Source organism: Pelophylax lessonae (assembly GCF_965119305.1).
Source record: "Pelophylax lessonae genome assembly, chromosome: 2".
Lineage (NCBI taxonomy): Eukaryota > Metazoa > Chordata > Amphibia > Anura > Ranidae > Pelophylax > Pelophylax lessonae.
The window spans coordinates 175360200-175372423 of NC_138769.1; the positions used below are offsets into that span (position 1 = coordinate 175360200).

The window sequence follows — 12224 nt, forward strand, 5'->3', positions numbered from 1 at the left end:
ATCACTTTTATTGCTGTCATAAGGAATGTAAACATCCCTTGTGGCAGTAATAGGCAGTGACAGGTACTCTTTATGGAGAAAACCGGAGTCTGTAAGACCCCAAACCCCTCCTCTGCACTTAAAAGCATTCAAATTCTTAGTTTGGCTGTTTTGAATAGTCATTTTTTTAAAATCTGGTGCCTTTAAGGCTCCAGTAACCAGACGTGATGTCATGACATTACTTCCGGGTTTCCAAATCGGAGACCCGACCAAAGCGGAATCCGGCTTTGTTTGGGCCTCCCAATGGTACATGAGACCTGGGCGGAGCGGTGGGAGGGGTGGGACATTCCTTCCCACTGCTTGTAGCAACAGCCAACGCGGCTGCTTAGCCGCATCGGTTGTAACTACAAATTATAAACCCACCGATTTCATCAGTGTAAGAAAAAACTGCCATTGGTCAGTGATTAGTGAAGGGAGGTTATTTGGCTTGTCCAGCTGACTAGCATTGGGTGATTTGGAGGCGCCACTTGTAAACAGGAACTGGATTGCTACTGGAGCTTGGTAGTGTGCTGTTAATTTCTAAGTTCATCATTCCAACACACGCCTGTTTTGACCATTCTTAACTGATGGTCAAATGATCTGGTAAGCAGACACCTTCTTCTGTGCACATGGTGATGCATCCTTTTTGAACTTGATCCTGTTCTTGGTGCTGGACTCTCCTGAATTCTCTGCATTTATTTGGTCCAAGTTAATCATTATATTCTGTGGGACTCATGGACTGACCTTTGGGTGTACCTTTGGTTTCTGTTCAACACAGTTGCATGAATTCTTATTCCATTCATTGTTATTTTGTATTCATTCATATATGTGGCGCTGTACCCCTTATTTTTATAATGTAAATACAAGAAAGCTGACTGTCTGCTCTAAAAAATGGTACTAGGGTGATGTCTATAGCTGCAGGTATCACTCCGGTACAACTACTTGAAGCAATATCGGCCATATCGGGAAGTTTGTGGCCGATACTGCTATTTCGAAAAAAGTGAATATCGGCCTTTGATAATTGGCCCCACCAATAATCCGACGATGCCTAATTAATATACAGTATATTATACAGTTATATCTGATATGTATGTATTATGGGTATTGTTACCTTTTAAATTCTCTTTATTATAAAGACTTTTGATGCAGTGCAGCTACCTAAGCCTCCAAGCAAAAACTTCCATTCACTGAGGCTCCCCAAGGAGTCTCATCTCTGCCACCTGATACACGCTTGAACTGTCTGACCTCTGTTTACTATCTGTAGTATACACTTGCCTCTGCTAATACTAATGTATGCAATATAACACTACAAGGACCTTGTGTACAATAGAGTGATGCTACTTTGTTGTCTCAATGACCACTATTTTAAACTAGCATCTGGAGAGGAGTGGAGTGATGGTAATTTAATAAGAAAAATCATAGCATAGTTTACAAATATTGTTAGAATTTGTCAAAGAATATACTTCCCATATAGTCGACATGTGTATGTGCAGCTCAGTGTACAATTTCGGCAATGCCAAGATGAATGAACTCTTGCGCATGGGCAGCAAGAGTGACGTCATCTTGCCCTAGCTAAAGAAAATGGCCTAAGATCGCTACACGGAAGCCAACAGGCTGAAGATGTCAGTGCCTAAACAAAAAGCAGCAGTGGGTTCTAATTGATTATCAGCAATTTTAAATGTCCATAGACCACTCATCAAATCAGGTGTTGTCACTGTAACCAGACACATGTATAAAAAAACAAAAACCCTGGTAAAAGATCACCCTGAAGGCAAAGGGGTTACTTTAGTGACAAAAGGTCATTATAGGGTTTACTGGAAAAATACAACATTTATTGAATTTCAATTATTAACAAAAATGTTCAGGGTAAATAATTTGCAACATCACAGGATCATTCAGAACCACAAAGGCACCACAAATAAAGGTGCGTTACAGACAAAAAACACATAATAAACTGGTCGTCCAGACACCAAATATCAGTACACATATGAAATGTCATCCAATAATTATCGCCTATAAATAATGCAATGGGAATAAACCATGATATAATAAAATTATATCTAATGTGTGTAGAGCCCCTGGGGAGTAAAGCACGGGGGTAACCCTATTTTCAATAGGGTGCCAAATGAGGCACAGATGGAGTTGACGATGTATCATCAATTGAAGTCAATTTCTTTGTATAGTCAGAGGCAGAAAAAAAAAAGTGAGTCCCTCTAGCTTATTGTTAGGCTGTTAGTTTGTGTTGATGTCAAGATTGTAATATGGCATTGGAAAATGAAGTGCCTCATTTGTCACCATATTCAATATAGGGTTACCCCCATGCTTCACTCCCCAGGGGCTCTACACACATTAGATGTAATTTTGTTATATCATGGTTTATTCCCATTGCGTTCTTTATAGGCGATATTTATCCCATGACATATGTGTACTGATATTTGGTGTCCAGACGACCAGTTAATCATGTGTTGTCTCCTGTGTTTTTTTGTTTTTTGTCTGTTGATTCTGTAACCCACCTTTATTTGTGGTGCCTTTGTGGTTCTGAGTGATCCTGTGAAGCTGTAAATTATTTTGTTTTTAGCATTGAATATTTTTGTCATTAATTTAAATTCAATAATGTTATATTTTTTCCAGTAAACCCTTTTATGACCTTTTGTCACTAAAGTAACCCCTTTGCCTCCCAGGTGATCTATTACCTAGGTTTTGTTTTTTTATGAAGATGTCAGTGACTGGTGACGGTGAGGAACTCCAGGACACCACAGTGCTTGAGAGAAGGTGAGTATACTTCTGTTTATGTAACACGGGCAAAGATGTGACAGAACAGCTTCTTAAAAGGGAATTTTATAGGAATTTTGCATGTATTGGCTTATTTAAGGTGTGATGTCCAATACCTAAAAGTAACATTTTTTTATTAATTTTGTATTTCTTCGGTGATGTAAATATGAAATTTTGCATGCGAATAAAAAAAAAAAATACCACTACAAGGATTGGAAAATTGGTATACTACTAATCTGTAAATGGACCCAAGAAGTGTTGTAGCCATCAATATCAGATCACACACATGCACTCTTGATTTACTAAAGTCAAATGAGCTGTTCACTTTGCAAGGTAATTTATCCTTTGCAAGGGCATTTTCCCTTAACTTAGTGAATGCGGGGAAGCTGTGGTGACTTTCATCATCCATACAAGTGCAAGCAAAAATGCTTGCATGTGGTTGGGTATTATTTGCACCACCACAATAACTAAGCGAACAGATAATTCCCCTGCAAATTGCTAATTCCTCTTGAAACTGAACATCCTTTTTGCCTTTAGTAAATCATCCCTACAGAGTCAGACAAGGTACACAGCCCTATTTGTCATTGCTATCAGAGCCAGTGCCTCTCTGATGGCAGTCTAAGCAAATGCAGGGTTTTGGTGGGCTTTCTTATGAGATTCAGATTGCATGGCTGAATTCCCATCGCATTCGGACTAAAGTTGTGCAGGACCCTTTTTTGGTCCGCACAATTGACAGTTCGCGATGGTCCGAATTGACAGTTCACACTGCGATATGCAAACTCATCTGGGGGTGTGATTAAGGCTGCGAATCCATTGCGTGTTCCCACATCGCACCCGACTCACAGGCAGTTCACACTGCCATATGCAAACTGCTGGGAGTGTCAATACAAAGTTAAAGAGGAAACTGCAGTCTGCTCACATACTTTGTGATAAAAACATATTTGCCATTCTGAAGCTTCCCTCCAACCACTTTGCATATTATTTTATATATACTGTGATTCTGTACTTGCCAAATATGCTGCAGAAATCTCCCTCAACTAAGTCTGGCTGCAGCCATTTTACCTTTGGGCAGCTGAAGCTGCTGACTGTTCACTTCCTTGATTTACACAGAAACACAGAGCTTTGCAGCTATCATTGGCCCTCTGTTCTGTCAGAATACCGCTACCTATCAAATTCTGCTACCAGAAGTGACGTACGGACAACGTACTGCACATGCGCCATGCGTTCCAACATGGCCGCTATGCGTTCCAATAGGTTTCCTAATGTGACAGAACATGAAGCAGAGGCGGACATCTTACACCAATGCAAGTCTTGAATGTAACATTTATTTTAGCAGTAAACTCCCCTATATACTAAAATATAAATAAGGGAAAAACTATTGCGCTTACTAAAAACAATAACAAAATCAGCTGCAGGCACTACAATACAACAATATTGTTAAAAACACTATACATACAAAATGCCGCGCTAAAATTGATATAGAAAGGTTAAACGTGTGTTATACCACATATTTAAATTGTAACTATGTGTATGAAATGACAAAAGTGCAAAGTGCAAAAAAATATGTGTAAAAAAGTGTGCAAAAGAAGTCTTAGAAGGGTCCAATGTTACTTCCACCTTCCAGTGGAAGTCAGAAGAGTGTAAATCTTACGAATGGTTATAAAAGTCAAAGTGTCCAAATCTGGATATGAATGTCCATATGAAAGGAAAAGTTCTGTGTTCCAAGGTGAAAAGGAAGGGAAAATGCCACAGCCAGTGCTCCAATCACCGAATGAGATAACTTGAGTGCGCTTACCAGAAATGGTGGACTCTAAATTACCATATGGCAAAAGAGTCCTGTGGGTTTTAGGTATATATAGACTCGCTGAAGCCCCCTTGGTGTACGGTCCCTCTCTCGCTGATTCAGGTACTCAGAAAGATAGAGAAACTCCACATAGTGTGATAACATCCAAACACGAATATTTATTTAAAGGTAAAAAACTTACATTTTCCATATGAATGCCAAGCATAAAACACATGTCTTGAATGGGCACAGTATCAAGTACGTTTCGTCCTCTTGGACTTCCTCTTGAAGGGCTTTCAACTTCTGACTGTGCTTTTTATACACCCAATATTAATTAAAAACAATTAACATTACGATCTAAATATGTGGTATAACACACGTTTAACTTTTCTATATAAATTTTAGCGCGGCATTTTGTATGTATATACTATACTAAAATAGACTATTTCACCACGACTGAGTTTTTCTCAGCGGGGGATTGTCAGCTCTGTCTCCGTGCTGACAGAGCTGTCAGGTCCCCATTTTTCTCTATGGGGGAATCGGATGAGAACGGGCCATCTAGAGTTTCGATCCGTCTGGATTAGACGGATCGGATCGGATGTCAGCGGACATGTCTCTGCTGACATCCGATGCCCCATAGAGATGCATGGGTCTACCGTTCAGATCCGCCTGAAAAACGGACAGGCGGATCTGAACGGTCCGTTTGTGTGAAAGGGGCTTTATAGTTTTCCTTTAAGCGAGTACACACCTGTTTCCACTCCTCTCTTTCCACTTGAGTTAGGTCTGGAGTCATATCGGGCAGACAAATATTGGAATCCAGGTAATGTATTTCCGGAATGCCCCTCTTCCCAAATTCCTCACTCACTACATTAGTATGCGGACTGGAAAGAATTGTTGGTGAATAGCATGGCTGAGGAGCAGCGTGTGCTTTGTAGCTCATAGACCCCAAATGTTTTTCTGAATTAGTAAAGCTTTTACAGCCATCCAGGGGTGCTTTGTCCAGTTTTGGAACTCTGGCACTGTCTTTTCCGGATTCTAGTTTTGGTGGTCGTAGAGCAGATTTATACTGAAATGCAAAGAAAATATATTATTATTTTATTTTATACAGGATTTATATAGTGGCAACAGTTTGCGCAATGCTTTACAACATGCGGGCAGACAGTACAGTTACAATACAATTCAATACAGGAGCAATCAGAGGGCCCTGCTCATTAGAGCTTACATATCATTGACATTTGGCCTCAAAGCTATAATTGGAGATCAATCCAACTATCCCGGCTGAGCAGGAGGATGACAGCTCTGTCTCCGCTCTGTGTGCTGAGACCGCCTGTCCGTTCTCATCCAATCCCATCCTCCAGACGGATGTAAAATAGGGTTTTTATCATCCAGATTTCGCGGACAGGATCGGATCGGATAGCAGCGGGTGTCAGCAGAGATGCCTCCGCCCCATGGGGATGCATGGAGCATCTGATAAGCTCCGCCCAAAAGACTGACAGGCGGATCAGATCGGATCGCCGGTGTGAAAGGGGCCTTACAGGTCCTTGTTAACTCATTGCTGCCCAGAGGTCAACCACATGTAGATGCTCAGGTCTATATTTAACAGCATCAAGTGTCGGTTAACTTGACACACCTACATCATTTTTCTAAGTCTTAAGCCTCAGTTCACACTTGTGTGCTGCAAATTTGCAGCGAGTTCTGTACGGATTCTGCACCTCATGCTAAAAGCACCCCTTCCATGTGAATCGATGCAGGTGTGTATGTTAACGACACCCCATAATTGGTTTGCAAAAGGCAGTGCGATTTGCAGAGTCAGACACCCATGCGATCCTATACTGGTACGGCCAAAAAAAGGGTCCTTCACGTTTTTGGTGCAAATTCAGTTGGATTTGAGTCAATGCGGCACAGTGGTGTAGTGGTTAGCACTTTCACCTAGCAGCAAGAGGGTTGCTGGTTCAAATCCCAACAACCACACTACCTGCCTGGAGTTTGCATGTTCTCCCTGTGCCTGCGTGGGTTTCCTCCCACACTCCAAAGACATGCTGGTAGGTTAATTGGATCCTGTATAAAAAAAAATAAAAATTGGCCCTACTGTGTATGTATGTGAGTTAGGGACCTTAGATTGTAAGCTCCTTGAGGGCAGGGACTGATGTGAATGTGCAATGTATATGTAAAGCGCTGCGTAAATTGATAGCGCTATATAAGTACCTGAAATAAATAAATGCGAACCAGGGCTTAAAGAGGAAGTAAACCCTCCTCTGACACTTTTACCTATAGGTAAGCCTATATTAAGGCTTACCTATAGGTACTGTAAATATCTCCTAAACATGTACCGTTTAGGAGATATTTACCTTACATGCAGCCAGTGACGTCACTGGCGCATGCGATCTGAAGGAATGGCCGCTGGTGCCGTTTCTTCAGAGCCCCGTGCTGTGAACGTCGGCTCCCGCGCGCGTGCGCGGGAGTGTCGTCACCGCGGCTCCGGCCAATCAGATGGCCGGATGCCGCGATCCCGGAAGACGGGCGACTGGACATGTCGCCCGTCATACAGGTGAGCGGGCGGCATGGCAGGGGCTCGTTCTTAGGTAAGTATTTCATAATGAGCTAGTATGCGATGTATACTAGCTCATTATGGGTTTCTCTTTCAGGTTGCAGCAAAAAAAAAAGTTTAATGGGTTTACAACCTCTTTAAAGGACACATATAGATTTTATATGGTACACACCTAATTCAAAACCATGTTCCATTTTTTTATTAAAGACTAAAGGCTCATACACACTTGATGAAAATCGGACGAAATATCCTCCGATTTTCCTCTCTCATGCTCAGCGGTCATAACCGTTTTTAGTTGACAGTGCATAATGTTCACAAAATTTCTCGTCCGATTTTTTTTTTTTTGGGGACACAATGTTTTGGACAATTCAATGCTTCCAACTTTGTTGGAACAGTTTGGGGGTGGCCTCTTCCTGTTCCAACATGACTGCGCACCAGTGCACAAAGCAAGGTCCATAAAGACATGGATGAGCGAGTTTGGGGTGGAGGAACATGATTGGCCTGCACAGAGTCCTGACCTCAACCTGACAGAACACCTTTGGGTTGAATTAGAGTGCAGACTGCAAGCCAGGCTTTCTTGTTCAACATCAGTGCCTGACCTTACCAATGCGCTTCTGGAAAAATGGTCAAACATTCCCAAAGATACAATTCTAAACCTTATGGACAGCCTTCCCAGAAGAGTTGAAGCTGTTCTAGCCATAAAGGGTGGGCCAACTCAATATTGAACCCTACGGACTAAGACTGGGATGCCATTAAAGTTCATGTGCGTTTAAAGGCAGGCATGCCAATACTTTTGGGAATATAGTGTATGCACACATAAGCTTTTAACAGTGTTTAGGAACAGCAGCATTTAGAGGCAGTAAATGTTCCTCTCCTGAATGCAGAAGAATCGCATTCAGGAGAGGAGAGTTTTGGCAGAAAAATGCTTGACACTGCAAAAAACTTGTAAACGTGTCTAAACACGGGTTAACACTAGACATGTTTAGCACTTGACTATTAATTCATTTCAATGGCCTTAATAAATTATTCTTCTGGCCAATTAAATAAATGAATGCCCAAGCACCTGCCGCTGCCAAACAAGGGTACACGTGCAAAAAGCAGTACACACAATTGCCAGTGTTTTTCTGCTGCCTGGAGAAAGGCTTATAGGGATTGTCCAGTGTGCATGAACCCTAAGATTATAAATTCAAACACATTTTTGTACTCACTGTAAAGTTCTTTTCTCAGAGTCCATAGAGGGTCACAGCTTGATAGTAAGAAAGCTAGGGTTATACTGCGGCCTACAGTATACATGGCCACTAGATACATAGAAACGTAGGACCCTCTTGAAGATATCCTCCCACCTGCTCAGTTTCATTCAGACCAGGAATCACATAAGAATGTGCTGCGTGTTCCTGTGCCATTCACATGAGCCCATTCATTTTGCACGCACTACTATAAAAAATACATCGCAACTAGATTGTATGGTACTTCTGTAACATGCGATCCGGTGCATGTCTGTGTTTGGGGTGTCATTAACTTTATATTAACACCTGCCGCTGATTTCAACTGCAGTGTGCTTTGAACACGGTTCGGGAAATTCTTGCACCATGTTCTGGTGTGATCAGGCACTTAATGTCCTTAAAGCGGAGTTCCACTTGTTTTTGTGCTTATTAACCACTTTAAGATCGGAAGGATTTGCCCCCTTAATGACCAGGCCCTATTTTGCGATTCTGCACTGCGTTACTTTAACGGACAATTGCGCGGTCATGCGACGCTGTACCCGAATAAAATTGATGTCCTTTATTTGGTTTGCGCAAAGGTTATCGCGTCTACTAACTATGGGAAAGATTTATGTCATTTTTATTGTTTTTTTTTTTTTTTACGAGTAATGGCGGCGATCTGCGATTTTTTGTGGGACTGCGACATTGCAGCGGACAGATCAGACCCCTAACTGACATTTTTTACACTTTTGGGGGTACCAGTGACATTACTACAGTAATCAGTGCTAAAAATATGCACTGTTACTGTAATAATGACACTGGCAGGGAAGGAGTTAACCCTATGGGTGATCAATGGGTTAAATGTGAGCCTAGGGGAGTGATTCTAACTGTGGGGGGCATCGCCTTTCTTGTAATAACAACTGATGTGGCTAATCAGCCACTCGGCTGTTATTACAAGCGGTGGGAGGGGATATTCCCCCTCCTCCTGCAGCCTTCCTTGGCTCGCCTAGGCTCTCCCATCCCACCAGGAGACCCGAGCGACCAGCCGGCACGGCCTCCGGCTGGCCAGAGACCAAAACAAAGTCAGAATCGGCTTTGATCGGGTTTTGGATCTAATAACTCGGAAGTGATGTCTTGACATCACTTCTGGTTTACTGGAGTCCTAAGGGCGTCATATATATTTTAAAAAAAAAATATATATCAGTATTAAAAACAGCCAAACTTGCCATTTTGAATGCTTTTAAGTGCAAAGGAGGGATTTGGGGTTCCTCCCAAAGAATACCTGACACGTGACTATTGCTGTCACAAGGGATGTTTACGGTCCTTGTGACAGCAATAAAAGTGATCAAAAAAATAATAATTTAAAGGGATAGTGAAAAAAATATTTAAAAAAAATGTAAAGCACTCCATCCCTCTGTGCTCGCGCGCAGAATGTAAACTTGCGCATGCGTAAGTCGCGCCCGGAAATGTAAACAGTGTTCAAACCACAGATGTCAGGTATCGCCGTGATCGTTAGAGCGAGAGCAATAATTCTAGTACTGAGCAAGGTTGCTGTGGGTGCAGACTTTATGGGCTGGGGCGGCTCACCAGCACTTTCCAAGGGTAGCTAGTATGGCTTACCCATAGAGTTCCATTACAGAAGCCTTCTCAGAGAGATTTTGTACACAACTCCCTGGAGAGGGACGTCATCTGAGGGCTCTGGATGAATTAAAAAGGAAAAGCTTAAAGTGTTTGGTGCTTTATGGTCCAATGCCCTAGCCTGTCTGCACGCCTCTATCCCAACTAGGGTGGAATATATATATATATTTTTTTTTTTTCTTTATTTCTTCTTGTTCAAAGTCCTGTGGATCTAATCCTTGTCATAAATAAACAGCACCTACTGAGTTTTCAGGAAAAGGTTCTGAGTTAAGTGCAGTCTGATGTAAATTGATTTGCGAATTAGCCGCCTTGCAGGCATCTATTGGTGGCTTCCACTCCTCTATCTATTTATGGGACCATCCTTGATTTTATGATATTATTGTGAATCCTCTACACCTACCCTTCCCTGAAGAAGCCGATTAGGTGAAATGCATTGGACACCCTTACCTTGCGCCACTATGGGGCATTCTCTTATGCATCTGTATGGGGCGGGGTGTGGGTAGGTTACATTGGGAGGTCCACATTTGATTTTTGTCTTTATGTGTTTAGTATTGTCGATTTACTGTACATGTTGTATAGTATTTTACTGGATGTACTCTTATTAAAGCTTTTTCAATTTTATAATTTTTGTGTGATTTCTGTCTCAAGGCGGTTGATCTAGCACTGACATAGCCCTTTGCTCTAGAAACTGTTTTTTGAATTCTAGTACTTCTGTAACTCTAAACTGTTACCGTTAACGATTTTTAAAGCATTGCCTTTGGAGATATTTAGGTATCGTAAATTGTCGCCATTTCACAAGTGTGCACAATTTTAGAGCATGACATCTATCTATTTACTCGACGTAACATCTTTCACATTATACAAAACAAATTGGGCTAACTTTACTGTTTTGTTTTTTTTTTTAAATTCATGAAAGTGTATTTTTTCCCCAAAAAATTGCCTTTCAAAGACCACTGCGCAAATACAGTGTGACATGAAATATTGCAGCAACCGCCATTTTATTCTCTAGGGTCTCTGCTAAAAAAAAAAATCATTTTCTAGTAAAAAATACTGATTTTAACTTGTAAGCAACAAGTGTCAGAAAAAGGCTTAAGGCCCGTACAGACACTGTATACAAAATGTAAGGCCCCATTCACACTGGGGCGATCCGACTTCCCGGGGCGACCTCCGAGGTCGCGGTGCGAGCAGCGCGCCCCAACCTCGGAGCGGCCGGCACGGACTTCATAACATTGAAGTCTATGACGGTCGCTCCGGGTTGCCCCAAAGAAGCTCCGGACCCTTTTTCTAAGTCAGAGCGACTAGTGTCGCTCCTATTAGAACGGGTCCGCAGCTTCCCTATGGAAGGCGACCTACGGCGACCTGTGAGGCGACCAGGTCGCCTCACAGGTCGCCCCAGTGTGAACGGGGACTGAGAGAGAATTGTTTTAATAATATACATTACAAAAACAATAATATTTATATCAGTTTGGATAAAGAATGAAAAGATCCATTTTCAATGTTGGCCTCAGGGCAAATGAATGGTTAGGTACAGTACACTTGGGAGTAACTAACCACCTATAATTACAATTATATTTATCCTCAGCACTGTCACACAAGGTGATGTATAATGTTGTGCTGCAAATGCTTTTATAATTACATACATTGGTTCATTCACTAAATACAGCCTGGTTATGTCATATACTGAAGGCTTTTTTTTTTTTTTTTTTTTTTAATGTAGCACCCTCCTAGGTAGGTAGGTGCTAGATAAACGCATATAATGCTCCTTCTGCTTATCAGGGGAGCCTGATCTATTAGGTTGCCTGTTGCTTGTCTCCAGGTGTGATTTACTGGGTCTGAGGGAGTGTCCCCACTGTATCCAACGAGGGAGCTTTTTGGACAGTGGAGGAAACCCAGCCAGTGACACATCAGGTTTTATGCTGTGATCGTCTGTGTCCCGCAGCTATTATTTCCGGGTATATCTTGTTGTTTGCGCTCCACGTTGAAGCGCTGAGGTCATTTCCGGTGCGTCTGGTCCCGCCCGGCTTCCCAGCTGTATGCTATTGGCCTCATTATGTGTCTATATATGGGGTGTGACGCTGACGCTCGCACACGCCCCCTTGAGAACGTCCATTCGACGAAAAGCTTTGGGGAGGAGCCGAACGAGCGTCATTCCGTCATACCCGGAACCCGGAAATACCTTGTATCGTACCACTGCCCATGATGTGGCTACAGGCTTAATCCCATTGTATTTTTGGTGAGTGCAATGAAATTATACCTAATAAAT

At 42.1% G+C, this 12224-nt stretch overlaps 1 protein-coding gene across 1 annotated transcript in view; it reads right to left on the minus strand.

The window, feature by feature from the left end:
• Positions 1–12224, minus strand: part of PPEF1 (protein phosphatase with EF-hand domain 1) — a gene marked incomplete at its 5' end in the record, with an annotated part of 74795 nt that overhangs the window by 22496 nt on the left and 40075 nt on the right. The window contains one exon of the mRNA XM_082247225.1: positions 5322–5639. Coding sequence (XP_082103351.1) covers positions 5322–5639 — 318 coding nt within the window. The remainder of the gene's footprint in view (positions 1–5321; positions 5640–12224) is intronic.